General features: G+C 30.7%; 4 protein-coding genes and 2 pseudogenes across 4 annotated transcripts; 2 read left to right on the top strand and 4 right to left on the bottom strand.

Moving 5' to 3' along the window:
* Positions 1–369: 369 nt before the first annotated feature.
* On the top strand, positions 370–1354 carry LOC112691427 (the record flags this gene model as incomplete). The annotated part of the gene is made up of 2 exons (XM_025565672.1): positions 370–876; positions 1340–1354. Coding segments are annotated over 2 exons (522 nt in total), but the record flags the coding sequence as incomplete, so codon positions are not given.
* Positions 1355–1443: 89 nt separating this feature from the next.
* LOC112691426 lies at positions 1444–2800 on the bottom strand (annotated as a pseudogene).
* A 158-nt stretch (positions 2801–2958) lies between these two features.
* Positions 2959–4589, bottom strand: LOC112691424. The gene is made up of 2 exons (XM_025565671.1): positions 3946–4589; positions 2959–3871 (listed from the first exon to the last, which is right to left on the bottom strand). The coding sequence occupies exons 1-2, from the start codon at positions 4587–4589 to the stop codon at positions 2959–2961; spliced, it is 1557 nt and encodes a 518-aa protein (XP_025421456.1).
* A 5765-nt stretch (positions 4590–10354) lies between these two features.
* Positions 10355–14051, bottom strand: LOC112691423. Its single transcript, XM_025565670.1, has 3 exons — positions 13843–14051; positions 11833–11992; positions 10355–10940 (listed from the first exon to the last, which is right to left on the bottom strand). Exons 1-3 carry the CDS (start codon positions 14003–14005, stop codon positions 10355–10357), a joined length of 909 nt encoding a protein of 302 aa, XP_025421455.1. The 5' UTR covers positions 14006–14051.
* Positions 14052–15251: 1200 nt separating this feature from the next.
* LOC112691422 lies at positions 15252–17005 on the bottom strand (annotated as a pseudogene).
* A 2280-nt stretch (positions 17006–19285) lies between these two features.
* On the top strand, positions 19286–20547 carry LOC112691421 (piggyBac transposable element-derived protein 3-like). The gene is made up of 2 exons (XM_025565669.1): positions 19286–19363; positions 19450–20547. The coding sequence occupies exons 1-2, from the start codon at positions 19286–19288 to the stop codon at positions 20545–20547; spliced, it is 1176 nt and encodes a 391-aa protein (XP_025421454.1).
* The last annotated feature ends 41 nt before the right edge of the window (positions 20548–20588 follow it).

The raw sequence follows: 20588 nt of genomic DNA, 5'->3' as shown, positions 1-20588 counted from the left end.
AAAAATAATGAAAATTGGGATATTAATAACAGAATATTGATATTCACAACAAATGAAAATTTAAATATACTGAATGTCTCCGAAATATGGTTCGCAGATGGAACGTTTAAATCTGTACCCAATATATTTTATCAGCTGTATACTATTCATGGTAACATTGACTGCACTGTATATCCACTTATATATATATATTAATGTGTAATAAAAACGAAAATAGTTATTCCGAAGTACTAAATCAAATTAATATACTCAAATCAAATTTACGACCAAAAGCTATTGTGATAGATTTCGAACAAGCATTTATAAAATCTTTTAAAGATTTATATACTGATGTTAAAATACATGGATGTTTTTTTTCATTTTACCCAGTGCTTATGGCGAAAATTGCAATCGTGTGGATTAAAGAACAGGTATTCCACAGACGCAATATTTGCCCACGAATTAAAAAAATTATCGGCTCTTGCTTTTGTACCTGTTGATAATGTTATTTCTGCATTTGAAGAACTAATTAATTCCAACTACTACGTAGACAATGAAGAAGAATTACGAACATTTGTTGATTATTTTGAGGACACGTGGATTGGGAGACCAACACGTGGTGGTAGGCGAAGAGCGTCTACTTTTCCAATTAAAATATGGAATATGTTTGATTCTGTAACGGAAGACTCTCCCAGGACAAATAATGCAGTAGAAGGATGGCACAGAGCGTTTAATTCTGCACTTGCAGCTAACCATGTAACAGTGTGGAAGTTCATAAATATGTTAAAACGAGAACAAGGTCTGCAGAAGGCCAAAATGGAGCAGCAAACAGCTGGTGCACCTCAACAAAAAAAAAGGCGAAAGTATAAACATTTGGACGAGCGGTTAATTGCTGTTGTAAAAGGATATGACGAAACCAATAACAATAAATATTTAAAATCAATAGCACATATTTTAGTATAAATTTTTTAATTCATTTTTTGTATTCCGTAAATGTATTAATATCTTTATGTAATTTATATTTTATATTATCATAATAAGTGTAATAATTTTTGACGAAAAACATATCATTTTAATATATTTTTAAAAATGTCTTGATTTTTGTATTCAGTAAATGTATTAATATCAATGTAACTTGTATAAAAAGGTTTACATTTTTAATTAATAGTTACGTGGGATATTTTTACCGGGATATTTTGACGTGGAACCGGTTACGACATTCTATTTTTTGAACAACACATGAATATCCATATGGCATTATTTCTTTCGAACGTTTCATAACACTACTGTCACCGTTTCCTATAATATATTTTAACATGTCATAATATAACTATTAAAATAACTTGTTTTACTATTTTAGTATTACGGTATGTGAATTAAATTGTTGACAAACATTTTATATTTTATTATATTGAATAATATTTAATTATTAAAAAAAAAATCTTAAAAATACATAAACACATTTTATTTTTTACAGATATTTTTACCGATTAATTGGTTAAATTTCAAGCCATGCATTTTCACACTTATTTTAAATCCATCGGCTATTACGTCCGCTTCTATACTAGTAGGTCCTTTTGTCCAGTTCATAAAAGAAACATGTTCTAAAGCGGTTTCATTATTTATTTGAGCTCGTTCGCAAATAACGCAGTATCTATTTCTGATACCAATAAATAATATTATTTTAGAACGGTATTCAATAATTGTCGCCTGTAGGTATTACATTTATAATATGTATAATATGATACAATATAGTAATAGTATGTATTAATTACATTTAAATTTTACCACTCCTGACAAAGCATCATACTTTGTCTTATAGCTACGTTTGCTCTACTGTCCATCTGCAATCACTGTGCACATAGGTATACCATCTATGTCTATACTACCACTTTCCAATGCTATTTTTTTTTTCTTTTTCACCAGCAATTAACATTTTGTACATGGCAACGTCATGTATTTTTTTACTTAGAATAGTCTGCACTTTAAAATAACTTGTTGGTGACATATACAGTATATCAATTGTGGCTGATAATTCAGCCAATTGTGAATGACCGATTCCAATAGCAATAGTCCCGCTTACGATTCCCTCATTAATCGGTAAAAACGTTGAATTTTCTTTTTCAGTGTAATGTGCCAACCGTTTGATCCGTGATTTCAGAGCTAATGTCTTAGTCAATGCTTGGATGTAGGTGTAGTGAAGAATAATTAAGACTTTATAATAATTAAATTTATTAAACTTATAAAATTATTCTAACTACAATTTTTAAATATTCTAAATCTAAATAATTTGGATTATAGAAATTATTCTAAAGCAGTGGCGGCTCTAGCCACCGCGAGGCCCTGTGCGGCACATGATTTGTGAGGCCCCTATTACCTTTATGGGGGTATTCATTTTTTAATTAGGTGCAATATTATGTATTTTTAATGCTTTTTAGAGAAGAGTTTCATCATTACCGCTGTCTTACGACTATAGATTTCATATAAAACCTATAATATATCACAGTTTTTTTTTTATTCAAAGAGTGGTTTGTTTATCGTGTATATAATTAATTAATTTAAAAAAATACGAGTTGGAATGTCTTAACAATCAATATAAGACAAAAAGTTAAATAGATTAAGAATAAAATATAATTAATATTATGTACAAGGTACAGTATAAATATTTACATTACAGTTATGGTTACATATCCTTTCAAAAACAAACTCTTCTGCTTTTTTTCTGACTGAAATCTTCAATCAGATGCTCGAAGTCTAAACTAGATGAGAGTTCATTTTCAATTGATAGAATTGCGAGCGCCGAGAGTCTATCTTGAGTCATTGTGTTCCTCAAATAGGTTTTTATTAACTTTAATTTGGAGAAACTTCTTTCGGCCGCCGCGACTGTCACGGGTATTGTAGCAACAATTCTAAGCGCAATACTTATATTTGGATAAATTTCACTCAAATTATTGTCCACAATATACTTTAACGCCCGTACTATTCCATTTTGTTCAGTTTTTCCTTTTTTTTCTGCTGAGATTCTACTTCAATCATGACACTTGAAAATATTTTTAGCTCTTCAAACAAATCTAATCCATCTATGTCATGTTCATTTCCTATTGATAGTGTAACTTGTAAATCTTTGCAGTTGTTTAACAGCTCTTCATCAGACATTGTGGAAAGATTCATTGTCTTATACAAAAAACCAAAATTATTTTCATGGCATTTCAGAGCTTCAAACCTTGGCTCGCAACTTGTACGGATTGTATCCACTACCACATAAAAATAGCTTATTTTAAATCTATTCATTGGTGATAAATCTGGTGTCTCATCCGAAGCTTCATAGTCAAACAGTCTTCTCTTCTGTCTTTGCCTTGTAGACTTAAAAGTTATTTCACTGAGTCCTATTTCTCCAGCTATTTCTCTACCTGTCACTAGTGCCGACTCAAAACCCTGCTCTCTATATTCATCTAACCATTTTAAAAATATCTTTAAATGATTTATTGCTACATCCAGGTTCATATTTGGACTTTGCCACATTTTACTAATAACGTGAATTTTCACCAAGATGTCGTACCAAATGACTAATGAAACAACAAACTCAAATGTCGAAATTTTATTTTCTAATGAATGGCATTCGCTTATAAGTGAACAGTCTGTACTCTTTTCACGTAAACTCAACAGAGCGTCGCAAACCTTACTCAACTGGAACCTAACTGCTTTTACAGATTCCACTCGACACTCCCATCTAGTTTCTGACAGAGGCTTCACTGATATGTCTACATGTTCTTTAGGTATGCCCCATCTATGACAGGAGCATGAAAAAATCGTGTACAATCTTTGTAAGGTACCAAAAAATGTCTGAGCTTGAACGCTAGATGACGCTGCATCACCTAAAATCAAGTTCCAACTGTGGCTACCACAAGGTACAAAAAAAGCCAAAGGATTTAAGTTCAAAATTTTTCGTTGGACACCGTTGTGGACTCCTCAAATATTCGATCCATTGTCGTAACTCTGCTCTCTGCAGTTCTGCAGTCAGCTAGAGTTAAGCCAAGATTTTCAAGTTCTTTTAACAAGTAGTCGGTTAAATCTTCGGCAGTAGTTGTTTCAACAGCAACAAACCCGATAAAATGCTCTTCAATTGTAGCAGTTTCCATATAAGTAGTTCTCAAAATCACAGAAAGTTGTTCAACTCTTGCAATGTCTCGCGTACAGTCCAAAATGATTGCATAGTATTTGTTTTTTATTATTTTTTCTCTAATTTTTTTTACAACATGATTTGCCATTAGGGATATAAACTCATTTTGAATTTCTTTGCTTAAGTAATGATTTCTGGCTATTGTTTTGTTGGTGGCATGATTTAAATGTTCTCTTAAAATAGGGTCAAATTTAGCAATTAGTTTTACAAGATCTAGAAAATTACCACTTCTATCTGAACTGTCTGTAGTTATTGTTTCTTTATGACCTCTAAATGCTAAATTGTGAGAAGACAAAAACTGTATAATTGCTAAAAGCCTTTCCATGATACTCTTCCAGCGTTGAGCTTCAGATCTAATTTGAGCTTCAGTCTCTTGATCTATGGTGTTTTGCATTTTCAAACGTCTTTCTAGATCAAACCATTTGACCATACACTCTCTGTGCGCTTTGTTATTTTCATGACTTTTTAAAATTACGCTTAAGTGTTGCCAATCATTTGTACCTTTCTTGGAACTTAAGGCTCTCTTAGAGTCATCATAAAATAGACGACACGCAAAGCAATGAATCATTTGATTCAGAGTAAATCAACCATCTTCTTTTTTGTTGCTCACCATTTGATAAATGTCTAGTGTAGTAAATGCTACTAAAATGACGTCCACTTTCATTTTTTGGAAACACTTTGTCTGTAGCGAATGCAGGACCCTTTTCAATAATTCTAGTGCGCTCTGATTGGGTTAAATGATTTGGCCATAAGTAGGAGTCACTTAAAATGTCTTTTGTTTCATCATTTTCTTCAGACTCGGATTTAAAAGTTTCTTCTATTTCTGGGTCTGAACATGATGGTGTTGAAGACACATCTCTCGAAAGCGGTGATCCCGGTACCGGTACCGGTATCGTTTCTAGCTGAAGTTGTGAAGTGACAGACACGTACTTAGGAATTGATGAAGATGGGTCCGCAAGAGTAGGATGATTTGGTGCTTCGGGACTTTCTAAACTTGCACTATATAATCCTAATGTACCACAAGTAACAATTTTTTTTGGAGTCTCAGTATTACTAACATTCTTACCAGTTTCAGATTTTAAAAACTTTGTTAATAAGTTGCGAAGTTGCCCTTCAAGTTCTTTTCTTTTTTCAGCTTTTTTCCTTTTGGCACTTCCAGAATCGTATTTTCTACCTATATCGCGATCACGGAAAGCCATTACAAAATATAGCACGTACAAAAGCGTTATCACATTAAAATACAAATAAAAATAAGCATTTTCTTTATTTGTCTTATCAATGAAAAATGTTTGGTTTAAGAATTATTTGATATGTCTATGACTACGTGTTCTCAAGAATTACGAATTCATTATACAAATATTTTAAATTCTGAATGAAGCGAAGGATCTTATAGTTTTACAATAATGTTAATTTTTTTTCCGTAAACACTTTTTCGTATAGAAATCATGGTCCAATAATTTCGTCCAGCTGCTAAAGATTCAAAATTGGACTGAGATGGTATTTTAAAGAGGTCAATTTTTGAAAATCTCAATACTCTTTCCAGAAATTTGGAAAAATCCACCATAAAAAGATTTTCACTTTTCAAATTTTAGTTATTACTTATTAATTCATAATTCTAAAAGTATTGGGAAATTAAAAGAAAAAAGAAACTTGAAAATTGTATCCTATATTATATTATATAAATAAATTATTCTTAGTGTTGGACATTTTCAAAATAATTTGAGCACATTTGTCCCAAAAAACTTTGAAATAACCAATTTTTATGAAAGATTTTATATAATAAAATTTTTAATATTTGATAAAAAGTTCTGAAAATGTAATGACTTTACTCATATACTTACCTAACGATACAAAAAAAATTTCAAAATTCGTCCGTCAAGAGTTTTTGTACACACGTTTTAATAAATTAATATAAATTCGTATACCAAAATCGACTGTCCTTATATCAATTTTTAACTTTAAATGTGTATACAATTTTTATGGAGTATCCGATCATTATGAAAATTGAAAAACATCCCGTCCTACCACACCCAGTCTTTCCTACTACATTAGATACTAGCCGGGTAATCGAAATCTCGAACGCTGCTGTCAATATATTACATACTTATAAGACCTTAATTTCCTTATTTATTTCTGTGTTATTATTTATTAATAAAATACAGATGGTGGAGTTTATTATATTTAATAAAAAAAAACCCATGAGTCACATGGCTTATTGACATTATGAATTGTATAAATTGTATTTTTTAGGTATTAATATTATTAATATACATTTACAGGTAAAACTAATAGCTTCTCCCCTTTCATTCAGAATCTATAACATATTTTTAGGAATATAAAAATTGATACAAAATTATTTAATTTCATGTATTTCTGAATAAGTATAGAATAAAATAAAAATGACAGCAAGAGGTGCACGTTTTATCCTATTTGCAGGTGGTTCTACTCCCAATTGATGATACTACTAACATTTCTCATAATTTTATATTTTAAATTTTGATAATAATCAATTATTATTTATTATAAATTAATACACTTACAAAATATAAGCAATTAATACTAAATGAAATATTTATTTTTCTACATTTTTTTGTTAAATAAATCTTTTTAAACTAATTAACATACCAGCAATTCAGGAAAAATAATGAAAAAAATCACAAACTCTATCTTAAAACTCAAAATTGAGTTTTTAAGTATGTTGCATTTTTGCAACAGTGGGCAAACATGATATCAATAAATTTTATAACACCTACATTTTTTTTCACATGAATAATTCACTTTTGTCATAATCAATAGCAACCATATATATTTGTATTTCATAAATTATTATGTTAATTGTAAAAAATAATAATTATTTTAATTGTATTATAATAACAATAAATTAAACTTTTAAAATATTAAATAATATATAATAATAATAAAATTAACATAAAAACTTCAACTTTTAAAATAAATTCATCACTTTTGAAATACTTGTGAATTATAAAACAATAACAGAATAACTAAAATAATAATAATACAACAAAATTAAATAACATTTTTATCACAGATTATTCATCATGATATCTATTAAAACATGTTTTAGTCTTTGAGTTGCATAAAAGAATATTACATTTGTTACACTGTATCCAGGTGTATCCATTACATTTTGGGAATTTACATCTTCCTCGTTTATCAGCCCTTATTTGAGAATGTCCAACACCATCAGTTCTAACTGCCCGAGTTGGGTGCATAGCCAAAGCCCTTGTCGAAGCTCTTCTAGTTTCTATAGAACGACGTCCTCTTTGATTCTTGAAATCTCCTGATTTTGTTAATGAGTATGCTATATTTTTTCTCCAGTCAGCTAGCTCAAACTGCACAGGTAAATTATGTTCTTCTTTGACCCTATTATATAATATTATATAATATTTATTTGCTCAGTCTCATATACTACATTATTAGTTTGAATGGAAGAAATATTTTCTGATACAGTTCCAAATGGAGGACTAATGTTTGTTGATTGGGGGGTGATTATGGTTGGAGTCTTATTAATCTTATTAGGACGCAGATTTGTTGAAGTAATGGTTGCATTATATGTAAGTTCAATGGGTTGATTCAATTGATGTGGAAGGGATTGGTATAACCTGACCATCCTCTTCAATAATTTCTAATGGTAAATTCTGAATATCAATACTGTCATCAACATTGTCTTAAAAATTAAAATAAATATTATATAAGCAAAATCCTATATTGTACATCTAAACTATCATAATACTTTATAGTAACTACCTAGTATATGGTTAAAATATTCATTACTGTCCGGGATATCATCAAGATCAGATAAATCTGCACCATCTTCACTATCATTCCAATTTAAATTAAAGAAAATGTTTTCTATTTCCTCATCGCGAATACGATTCATCTAAAAAAAAATACATAATACAAATAATCCTTACTACCTTTACTACCTGCAGCGACCGTTGTTGCCGATTTGCAACATGAAAAAACGGTTCATAAATTATTAAAAACTAATAAATATGGTTAGGTTATTAATTATAATGAAAGTATATACCTTTATGTTTGTAAATATATTAAAATATTATTCAAATTCTCATTAAAAATACAATAAATTAGTATGTGAATAATGAAAAAAACAGTGATATCACATGTTATCAGATTTTGAACTTGGATTTCGAATAATCACAAAACAATTTGATTAAAAACAGTAAACAAGGTATAAATCAATATATTAGTTCACATTTTATCCGCTAGATGTTGTTATATGTATTTATATTGTAAACAGTTCCTATCACGCACTATTGAAAATGATGTTGCAAAAATGCAACACTTGGCATTGAAGGGTTAATATTTTATTATAATAATTATGTACTGGAATTCGGTAAATTCATTTAATTTCATATAATTTTAAAATAACATGATAAATAACTTACTATAACTTATGGAGGAGCTCTTTTGTCGTGGACTGTCGTCGTACACACCAGCACACCAAATAACCAAAATAATTTTTATCATAAATCATAGACCATAGTTTATATTTTATAATCATTATCTCGATTATCGAAATAAATTGTGTACCTATACAACTACGCAATTGACCGTTTCCCCACAATTCACTACGCGCTATCGGCGTAATCGTTTAGTCGTTATCTAGCATGACCAAGATTACGACTACTTCATGGTAAAATTTAATTTTAAATATTTGACAATATAAACATTAAACGGTGTTGGGTCTCATACTTATAAATTTTACTCCGGGGCCCCGATTTTCCTAGTAGATAATGAATTAACTACAGACTTTTGCTCGACTATTTTGTTAACTGCGGGGCCCCAGAAGGCGCGGGGCCCTGTGCGACTGCACAGCTCGCACACCCTTAGTGCCGCCACTGTTCTAAAGGTGCGTATCCATTACGCGCGGCAAACTCTCGAACATTGGCTCGCGCGGCAGCCGCGCAAAATGGATACCTAGTTGCCGCGCGAGCCAACATTTTTGTTGCCGCGCTCGAACACGCCGCGCGGCGAGCCAAATTGTGTCGGTAAAAACGCACGCAGCAAAGGGGCTTCAGTTAATTGCTCGCGAGCAGTAGGGACGGTCATTGTCGGTTCAAATTTGCTCGCACGGCAATACGACGATTTTGCCACCACCATGGATAATGAAAAGTGTCGTGTTTTAATACAATTGTATGGAGCTAAAGATTTTTTATGGAATAGTAAATCTCCACTTTACCACAATAAATCAGTGAGGGAAGATGCGTGGAAAGAAATAAGTTCAGTAATGAACATACCTGCTGTCGAACTGAAGAAGAAAATGACAACGCTTCTGGCGTCTTAAGGTACGGTTTCCCTTGCGCGATCGCGAACAGCGAACGTGAACCGCGAACGCGAACTACGAATTAAGATCGCGATCGCGTCATGTCGGTTTGCTCTAGACGATTCTACGTTGCGATCGAAAGATTTATAATTTATATTTTATATTTATATTTCGTCCGTCAGTCTTATTCGATATTTTGAAGTGTTCACTAGTGTTCAGTAAGTTCACGGCGCACGAGTACTGTTTGTTTTTAAAAATTATTATAATGGATCCAGTCGATAAAGAAATCTTAAAAATTCTTTTGCTAGAAGAAGAAGAAGATGATGAGATCTTGCACTGGTATTTGTCGGAAGAAAAAAGAAAGCAACACGATCCATTATTTAAAAAGAGGAGTACCGAAGGTTATCATGAAATACTCATCAACGGCAATCTAAAAAATAATGAAATTAAGTTCAGGGAATTTTTTAGATTAAACCGCAATCAGTTCGATTTTATTTTGAATCTAATAAGAGACGATTTAACATTAAATCCGACATTTTTTATAAGGAAACCCATATCACCAGAAGAAAAATTGGCGGTTACATTGAGGTAAGTACAATTTTTCAATTAAGTACAGATAAAGTACAATGAAATAAGAACTCAGATTTATAAATTTATTTGTGGAATACTGTTTTTTTATTTTAATATACAATTTGTATCAAAGTTAAAAATAAATCAGTTTTCTATTGATACAAATAATAGTAATAGTTAAAAAAAAAATAATATTAAAAAAAAATAGTAGTTAAAAATAATAGTTACCTTATCATATATTTCATTGACTTATGAACAATTAATTTAAAAAAATCAAAATACCTTATAAGATAATATTTTAAAATATATTGTTAAATTTATTGAGAATTGGTGTTCCATGTAAATGTAGTTGGATTTGGTGTTCCAAACTGTTGTTGAAAATTTGAATATGATGGTGAATCTAGTGAAGGTGGGCTATATGGAATAAAGTTGTTAGAATATGGGGAACGACTAGTAGAAGTATTTGACTCTGATGATACTTTGCTAATGCTAGGTATGATGTGGACGTTATGCGTATGATTATTTGCAGCTTGAAGTTCCAAGTCAGTCACAATTGTCAACATTTTCAATTTCGCCTGTGAAATCAAGTGTGGCAACATTTTGACAGATAGAGCTAAACTTTTGAAAAAATGATCAACATCATCGTACTCATCCGTATTTTTTTTTTTAGTGATCAGTTGTGTCATCAGCTCTGTTCTTTCTTTTGATCGTTTTTCTAATAATTCAGTGACTTTTAAATTTTTTCTTTTATGAGTCGATTTTTGTGATTTTGAAGTCGATGGAGATTGAGGACATTGCGTTACTGATGATGACTGCAGTATATCATCTTGTGTGATATTTATTTCCTCTTCGTCTGAGCCAGAATCTTCATTATTATCAGTATCATATATATTTGAAGTAGTGCTGTTAAAATTAATAATAAATATTAATAATTTGCTATTATAGCCATTACTAGGGCAAGGATGTTGTAGCATTTGCACCTTTCCTTCTACTGTTCCAATTTATTGCTAAGTAAGTTTTAAATGTGTTCCATTTAAGTACGAATTAAAATCTAAAACTCTTAAGTGCAATTTTCGGATTTTTTTCAATTTAGTTGAACTTAGTCATTTACACAAAAGTTTTAACTATTTTTCAAATTTTCGATTCTGAGTGTATGAATGTATTGATTTCACAATGGTGTGTTTTTTTATTTATGTATTTTTATAAGCATTTAAAGTTTGAATTTTAACAAAAATACGTAAATATCATGAAAATGTGCAAATGATTTTTAGTCAGAAATTCATAAAAAATTTTAGTGCAATATTGTAATCAATTTTACTATTGTTTTACTACTACAATGTCCGTACGCTAGTCATATCTTAACTGGGTGATTGATTTTACGAGCAACACAGTGGCCAATCACTTTATCATGATACCATTTCTTGCATTTAGCCATAAATTACCAATAACTTATGGTCTTTACTGACTAAGACGCAAAACATTAAAACCCCACAAAACTTTGAGGAACTGTATCTCGATGACGGATAAACGAAAAATTTAAATTTGAATATTATAATTCATAAAAAAAGCTATACTCGTATCTATATATTTATGGAATTTATAATACATGTTTCCATTTTAAAATCAAAAGTTATAGTGGTTAACTAATAAATATAAATGCAAAAAAAAAATTAAAATTAATTGAAGTTAATACAAAATTAAAAAAAAACAAATTTTGAAAAAAGTCAGTAGTTTGCGAAATAATTAGTGTTGCACTTGAAATCAATCACTCTATCATATGTAATAAGGTACTTACTTTCTTTCTAATGGTACTGCATCCAAAAAAGTTAAAAATGGTGCTAAATGCCATTTTGAGGGTTTTGAAGAGGCACTTGCTCCAGTATTCATTTTTCTTGCCCGTTTATTTTTTAAATAGGCATCTTTAATGTTTTTGTACCTTCTCTTGCAGTCTTCATCTAATACAAATCAATATTCATAACCGATTTCAAACAAGAGTTAAAATACTGTTTAATAATAAAAAAAATAATTTATAAAAAAAATGATAAGGTACTTGTAACAAATTAACAAATGAAACTTAAATTTGTTTTAAGTTTAAACATAAAACGCATCTGCATACTGCAGTATAATAATTAGTAAGCTGCAGATTAAATATTATATTTCGTAAACTAACAAATAAAATATTTAACATACAAATTGTTGTCGGTTATTTAGTTATTAGTAACTATTGTATTATTAGTGTATTTTGATTCAAATAAATAAATAAAAAATGAAATATATTTATTTACTATAAATAATAACGACATGCATTATGCATATAATATATATTATTTTTTTCAGATTTTTAGCTTCTGGAGAAACGTACCATTCTTTATCTTTTGCTTTCCGGATATCGCACAGCTATATTAGTATTATAATACAAAATACCTTAAAATCTATGAAGAAACATCTGTCACCACTTTGTATACCTAATCCGAGTAAATTAAATATGGAAGATAAAGCTCAAGAGTTTTGGACAAGATGGAATTTTCCATATTGTATTGGCGCAATCGACGGTAAACATATTCGAATGAAGTGCCCGAAAAATAGCGGTTCATTATATTTCAATTATAAAGAACATTTTTCCCTCGTCTTATTAGCACTGGTAGATGCGAATTGTAAATTTTTAGTCGTTGATGTTGGATCCTATGGCAAAGAAGGAGATAGTGGCATATTCGGAAAATCAAAAATGGGACAGCAAATTTATTCTGGAAATTTTAATTTTCCAGACGACGAAAAACTACCAGGCACTAATAATTCTACACCATTTGTTATTGTTGGCGATGAAGCATTCAGACTTCACAGGTATATCATGAAACCATATTCTAGATCTTCAGCTAGACAAGACAGAGCAAAAACTATTTTTAATTACAGGTTGAGTCGTTGTCATAGAGTGACGGAAAATGCATTTGGCTTATTAGCACAAGTTTTTAGAATATTTCATACTGCAATAGGAATTGATGTAGAAGTATGTGACGATTTAGTAACTGTCGCATGTTGTTTGCACAATATGCTGAGTGATGCGTTTTTGGAAAAAGGTAATAAGATTTTTTATGAATATGACGAAGGACAAACTATTGCGATGGGCACTTTATGCAGTAGAGGTGGCTTTGCGAGTGTAGATGGTTTTGATGTGAGGGAAAAATTTAAACAATTTTTTATTCAAGAAGGAACAGTCTCGTGGCAAAATCATCAAATTTCCAGAACATCTACCAATATTTAAATTATACTTGTAATTTGTTTTTTTTTAAATAAATAATAAGTTTTAACTGCTGCTAAATATAAGTTGATATGTATAATATTTAGTAATGGTAATATAAGTGACGGTCTCACGCAAAAATTCTAACATTACAATTATTTGGTTTTTCTAAAAATGATTCATAATAAAAAATATATATCACAGAGATTAAAAATAGTTTTGATATTATATAAACGATAAAGATAAACGTCCAGAAATTATAATTTATTTTTAGCTTAAAGTAAAGATGCACACAGTACACGTCCATGTGCATTTATCACTTCTAAAATAAATAATAATCATTCATTAATAGACAGTGTCAAAGTATTTACTTGAAAATAATAGTTCATTTTAAACTTAAACGATCTGTAGTACTCATCTTATTCTACTCGTAATATTATAATAATGATATTCAAAATAAATACTTAATCTCAATGTATTATTTGAAAAAAATTATTTATACCATTAATATATTATTATTCCTATAAATATAATACTTTTTACAAACAATATTTATAATATTTTGCTTACCACTTCGCCCAACATTGCCACTTATATCCTTCCAAATTGCATCTCGTATATTCAAATCTTTATAATCCCTATTTTCGGGATTGTAAATTGGGGGATGTTTAGCTATACATTCAACCAATATCTCGTCTTGCTCCTTACTAAACTTGACCATTGCAGAACTCATGTTTGAATAACCGACGTCAACGAATGTTCAAACGTAAATGAGAACATTGTCAACATTGCACGATTGCATTATTATTAATAATTATTATCAAAACAACAAGTCGATCGCGGCACGAACGCGATTTGACTGCTCGAAGACCAGTCATTCGCGTTCGCGCCGCGATCGAATTTAGATCGCCGACCGCGATCGCGCAGGGGAAACCAACGCTATTTATTTTACATTGGATCAGCAGCCGCGCGATCTTGGATCGCGGTTCGCGTTCGCGATCGCGCAAGGGAAACCGTACCTTTATAGAAGAGAGAAATCAAGAATAGCCAAAAGTCTTATTACTGGTTCTGGTAAATATCACACAGTATTGTAAAGAATACTTAAATAATTTATTTAAGATACCACAGAAATACATAAAAAAGTATTATTTATTATATTATTTAAAACCCTTTCACTACCCATGTGTACATACAAGTACGATAACGGCAATATTAATGATAATAAAAAACCTAAATTTTTAGAATTATCTTTCCCCACCGTTTTTATCTTATCTCCATAGTTACAATTATCATCAATGCAGATATTTTTTTTAACATGCATAAACACATGCATAAAAATGTTTATAAATTATAATAATACATATTATTATAAATAAATTTATAAACATTTTTATTCATATGGTGTTTGTTGTCAAGTAACGAGTATTATTTACAATCAGAATCGTATACAATATTTTATTATTTAATACAATTTTATTTAATATTCAATTCCCGATTTTTCATTCTAATTATGGCTAATAAATTAAAACCTCAACACATTTTCGAATTGCTGAATGGTTACATATGAAATTATTGTATATTTATATGAAATTTTATTGTATTGACTACCAATGTACCGTAGGTAGTGAAAGGGATAATGTGGCAAATAAAATATACTGTATAATATACTAAGTTTTTATTTTGAATTTTACTTGTTGATAATATTTAGAATTAATAATAGTAGTAATTATATGATAATTTTTAATTTTAACATTAACTTAACATTTAACACTTTATGAATTATTAATTGTATTAATATTATTTTATTTTAGGTACACATCAAGTTTACGTATCAAAGTGGTTTACTTTTGACGACTGTGATTTTATGAAAGATAAAGACATACCAAATGAAACATCCGATTCTATAACAGAAGATGTAAGTTAACAATTTAAATATCTGTTTTGCCACGGTATTTCACCATTGGTAACAAAATGATGTGCTAGATGTGAACGTATTTTTTTCGCATAGTTTCCAGCTTTTCGTGGAATACAAGGCATAGGCAGTAGTGATGTATAGGTGCAGGTTCATTTCTCCAAGTTCCTGGTCTAAATTCCCCATCTATCTCACTATCTAGAGATCCAGGTAGCGTGTATAGTGATCGCGTATTTGGTTTTTTCCTCAAATAATTATGCAAATGAATAGTGGTTAGAACAATTTTAGTAGCCGTTTTAGGTTCTAGTAACATAGGCTTCCGTAGTACTCTAAATACTGAGCTCAGAATTCCGAAAGCATTTTCGACTACTCGACGTCCTCGAGATAGCCTGTAATTAAAGATTCTTTCTTGAGAACCTCTGGCTGGTTCTCCTTTAAATGGTTTCATACTGTATTCATTAAGTAAAAAAGCTTTGTCAGCCAGAATTACATAAGGTATTTTGATAGCATAGGGGACCTGAAGTATTGATGGAGGGGGTATTTTCAAAGATTTTTCTTCGAGTTTTTTATATAATTTAGTATTCTTGAAAACACCATCATCAGAATATCTACCTTTCAACCAACATCTACGTACCTAAAGCAATAGTCAGCTTCTACTAAAGCCATTAGTACTATACTGAAAAAATGTTTATAGTTATAATACTCTGTACCACTGTTAACCGGTGCTTGTAACATTACATGCTTTCCATCTAACGCACCTATTACATGAGGAAAATTCCATTTTCTTTCAAAATCGTGTGCTATCTCTAACCATTCTTCTTCAGAGTCTGGTGCCTGTAACAATTAAATTAAATAAGCATAATATTTATTTTTATTAATTTTATTCGTTATTTTATAGATATCAACCACTCAAAATGTGATAACATCTGAAAATAATGATGGAGAACCCACACCATCAGTTACGGACAGTACAGAGACATGTTGAAGAATCAACAGATATTTACAAAGTTCCTTATAGTCCTACAGTTAAAAAGAAAAAAAGAAAAAAAAATACCGAAGAAGAGTCTCCTATGTTGGAAAAAGCGTTTCAAATTCTAAATGAAACATCATCGTCAACCGACTCATACTATACTTATGGCCAGCACATAGCTAACGAACTCCGTAAATATGATCAACGAACATTAATTTACGTGAAAAATGCAATCAACAAAGTGTGATTTATGAAGCTGATTTGGGATTTTATACTCCTACTAATCTTGGACATGCTTACTATTACAATACTACTCAAAACTCAACACTATCTCCTCAGACTAAAGTTCCGTCTCCTCAGACTCCAGTTCTGTCTCCTCAGCCACAAGTTCAATTTCCTTTACAACCATCTTCAAGCTCCTCTATTGAAGAAGATTTAGAATGGATTCAGAACTGATTAAAAGTGAATAATTTCTTTTTTTTTATTATAAAGTTTATTTTAATTTTAAACGATTGCAATAAATGGTAATATGTTAAATTAAAAGTGTCCATTATTTACTTACCTCAACCCAATCTTTCAGAGCATTACATAATGCATCACAAACTTCTGGAACTATTCGTGAAATGGATTGTTTTGATACTCGAAAAAGGTATTGCAGGCTTGTATATGAGTCTCCAGTTGCTAAAAATCTTAATGTTATGCCTAATCATTCCGTTACTGAAATCGCTTCTCGAAATTGTGTGTCCATTTTCTTCACCTGTGGCTCGATTAATGATTTTAAGTGCTTCAGTTTCTATAGTTGTCATTCTTGTAAAATTTTTTATTGTATCTTCAACGGCTTCATATCTCATATCTTCTAAAAGTTTAACACCACACTGTATTCGATTAACGTACAATTTCTTCATCCACCATTGCGCTTTTCGTTTAGGTTTTTTTTTTAATAATGTGGTGTATTATGATGAAAGCAGCAGCTGCTCGTGCACGTGAAAAGTCCATGGTTGCACACTTGTACGCGAAGACTGAACGTTAGGATTGCACTCTGTAGCAGGAGTTGAGTGAGCTGGATAACTTGCCGCGCTTTAAAATAAAGTTGATACATCAAATGGCTCGCGCGGCAAATAAACGGTTTGCCGCGCGAGCCAATGTTCGAGAGTTTGCCGCGCGTAATGGATACGCACCTTTAGTCCTAACAATTATAACTTATAAAAATAGTTTGAAATATTTCTAAGTCCGGACCATGACATACATTGACGTGAAGGTGCTCGGTGCAGCATAGCCAAAACTTTTCTGATTTGCCCTTATTTTCAGGTCCCTTTTATATCTGATATATGCAAGTGTGTGTGTAAATCCCAAGTGTGTGTGTGTGTGTATATGAAAACGATAGTAAAATAAGATAATTTCTTATTGATTGTGAGTGTGAGCGCGCTATCTCCGGACCGTGACATAATTATTGACGCAGATACCCAGGATATTTCGATTAACTATTTTATTTCAATTTCCCATAAAAACGTTTATGTGAACACTTTCACTTGTCCACGCTTGTGATTTCGATATTCTAATTCCTTATTGTAATTTCCAGTGTAATAACCACGTGAACACAATAATCTAACTTATCCATAGTTGTGGTTTTTGATGATCATGGGAACCTCCTTGTGATGTATTTTATTATGTGACTACGCGGGAAGCGACACCTCCCCACCTAAAAAATTAATTTATGTTTGCAAAACAGAAATTAATTCCTTATAGTTATAGTTTTATAATTAATTACAAGTTTAAAATTTTACAACGATTACAACAGTTTACAATCAATATAAGTTACAGTATTAACCCATTAACGGCCAAAGTTGCGTGTACGCAACATTAATTAAAAAAAATTTTTTATGCTGGATTACAATTTTTTTTTAATTCAACTGTGATACTATTTGATTAAAAATACACCGACAGATAAATAAAAAATATGAATACCGGTTTCTCATGTATATGATTGATATTATAAACGACAGAATTAAGACATTTTTGATGTATAATATTATACATTTTTGAGAAATTGAAAAATATATAAATTTGTGTTTTAAAAGTTCAAACTGTGTAAAAATCGTTATTTTCAAAAGGTATTCGATGTGTTTAGATCATTTGTATTAACTTTCGCTCATTTCTCATACTAAAATTTGAAGTTCAAAGTTTATGTTGCGTACACGCAACGTTGGCGGTTTGTAGCATATAAATTCCAGTACCGGTCGTTTTGTGACCTTGGCGGACGCGAGAACACGGTGTTCCCGCGTACATTGATGTTTCTGACAACAGCTATTATTATAATAATTTATAAATATACGAATATCCAATACCGAGTAATTGAGATTATAGACACGATTTAGTTGACGACGTTATCGCGTTTGTTCGTAAATCTGTTTGGTCATTGCAACTTATTTTTGTAATTCTATTTTCTATATCTGTTTTGTTTCTACAATAATTGGTTTGGTCAATCGCTGTAAGTCTGCCTAAGTAAGTTTTATTTTTTTTAATTATTCATTGGTAGGTACGTTTATTTACATTTTAGTATTTATTATTATAGAAATGAGTGAGTTCAAAAGGTTAAAAACATCGGAAGAGATACTGGAGTTTTTAGATAATGTAGACGTGAGTGATGATGAACCCACTGATATTATTATAATTCCCCCAGATGTTGATTGTCTCACTGATGAGGAAAATGTAGACGATAATGCAATTGTAATAAATGATGATACAAATGTACTCAGTAGTGACATATGTGGTACATTTGAAATTTTAAATCATAATTTTGAAATGGCTGGAACTCCAAATGTAGACTCACAACCGCCAGAAAATCCTAGTAAAAAAAAAAAAATTGGTAATATAAAACAAAATTATACGCCAATATGGAAATCTAAAGCAAATCCCGTGTATTCATCATTTCCCGAAAACGCCGAAAAAGAAAATATAAAAAACCTAATTGAGACTTATGAAGGAATTGATCCACTCAAATGTTTTTCTTTATTTTTTCGACGACACAGTCTTGCAATTAATTATTGATTTCAGTATGAAATACGCGAAAGATCAAAATAGACACGATTTTTTTTATTGAAAAGTCTGAACTTTTAAAATTCCTAGGGATTATGATACTAACAGGATACCATACTTTACCCCAAATGGACTGCTACTGGAGTAAAGATGAAGATAAAGAAGTAACTTTAGTAAGAAATACAATGTCAAGAAATAAATTTCGTTCCATAAAAAAAAAATTTGCATTTAGCTGATAATCATAATCTCAACCCCTTAGATAAATTTTCAAAGTTGCGTCCTTTTTTTCGATTTATTGAATCAAAAGTTTGTTCAGTTTGGTATTTTTGCTCATAATTTGTCAATAGACGAAGAAATGGTACCATACTTTGGTCGGCATTCATGTAAAATGTTTATTAGAGGAAAACCAGTTCGTTTTGGCTTCAAGTTATGGTGTTTAACTTCTGAAAATGGTTACTTATTTCAGTTTTCACCTTATGGTGGTTCTAGTACCAAACGAATAGAAGGTTTGCCATTAGGCTCAGAAGTTGTATTCAATCTTTTGGAGTCTGTTGAAAATCCAAACTTGCATAAAGTATTTTTCGATAACTTTTTTACTAGTTATTCTCTAATGGCTATGCTAAGAGAAAAAGGATTCTTTGCGACAGGCACTGTGAGAGAAAATCGCATTGGTAATTGTAAATTAAAATCTGTCAAACTGTTGGGAAAAGAATGTAAAGGAACATTTGACTTTGCTTTTGAAAAAAAAAATGAAATTTGCGCAGTTCGATGGAATGACAATTCAGTTGTGACGGTCTTGACTAACGTTGGTGCAATTAATCCATTAGTAATCGCAAAACGTTATAATAGAAAAGAAAAAAAAACTGTCAATGTCCAGCAACCTAACGTGATTCAGGATTACAATAAAAACATGGGTGGCGTTGATCTGCATGATAATGGTATAGCAAATTACAGGATTAGAGTCAAAGGGAAAAAATGGTGGTGGCCACTTTTTAGCAACGCAGTAGACAGTGCAGTGGTCAATTCATGGAAGTTTTATAATTTGGTAAATGGTGAAAAAAGTTCACAATTTGACTACAGATCAAAACTTGTTTTGAGTTTGTTAAAATCATCATCTAAAAATAAAAATGAAGAAACTATCAATGAGTCTGCAGTATCCATTACCAACACAAATTTGGGTCGGCCTTCGAAAAATGCTCTACCTACAGCTATAAGAAAGGACGATATTGGTCATCTCATTATTCGAAAAAATGAAAGAAGAAGATGTCGCAATTGTCAATCACAAACAATTTATTCATGCAAAAAGTGCAATGTTTTTCTACATCCAGATTGTTTTCAAGAATTCCATGAAAAGTAAAAAAAAGTTTCAAATATTTATTGTTCATGTTTCAATAAATA

Source organism: Sipha flava, unplaced genomic scaffold (assembly GCF_003268045.1).
Source record: "Sipha flava isolate LNK unplaced genomic scaffold, YSA_version1 612_pilon_pilon, whole genome shotgun sequence".
NCBI classification, from domain to species: Eukaryota; Metazoa; Arthropoda; class Insecta; order Hemiptera; family Aphididae; genus Sipha; species Sipha flava.
This window is presented reverse-complemented; position numbering and strand designations above follow the sequence as displayed.

Coding starts and splice junctions, on each gene's coding strand:
- LOC112691424 (XM_025565671.1), bottom strand. CDS start 4,589: ATGGTCAAATGGTTTGATCTAGAAAGACGTTTGAAAATGCAAAACACC. Junction 3,872..3,945: donor ATGGATCGAATATTTGAGGA/GTCCACAACGGT, acceptor TGGTAGCCACAG/TTGGAACTTGATTTTAGGTG.
- LOC112691423 (XM_025565670.1), bottom strand. CDS start 14,005: ATGAGTTCTGCAATGGTCAAGTTTAGTAAGGAGCAAGACGAGATATTG. Junction 11,993..13,842: donor TGGCAATGTTGGGCGAAGTG/GTAAGCAAAATA, acceptor GATTTGTATTAG/ATGAAGACTGCAAGAGAAGG. Junction 10,941..11,832: donor GCAGTACCATTAGAAAGAAA/GTAAGTACCTTA, acceptor TAATTTTAACAG/CACTACTTCAAATATATATG.
- LOC112691421 (XM_025565669.1), top strand. CDS start 19,286: ATGATACTAACAGGATACCATACTTTACCCCAAATGGACTGCTACTGG. Junction 19,364..19,449: donor AAGATAAAGAAGTAACTTTA/GTAAGAAATACA, acceptor TCAACCCCTTAG/ATAAATTTTCAAAGTTGCGT.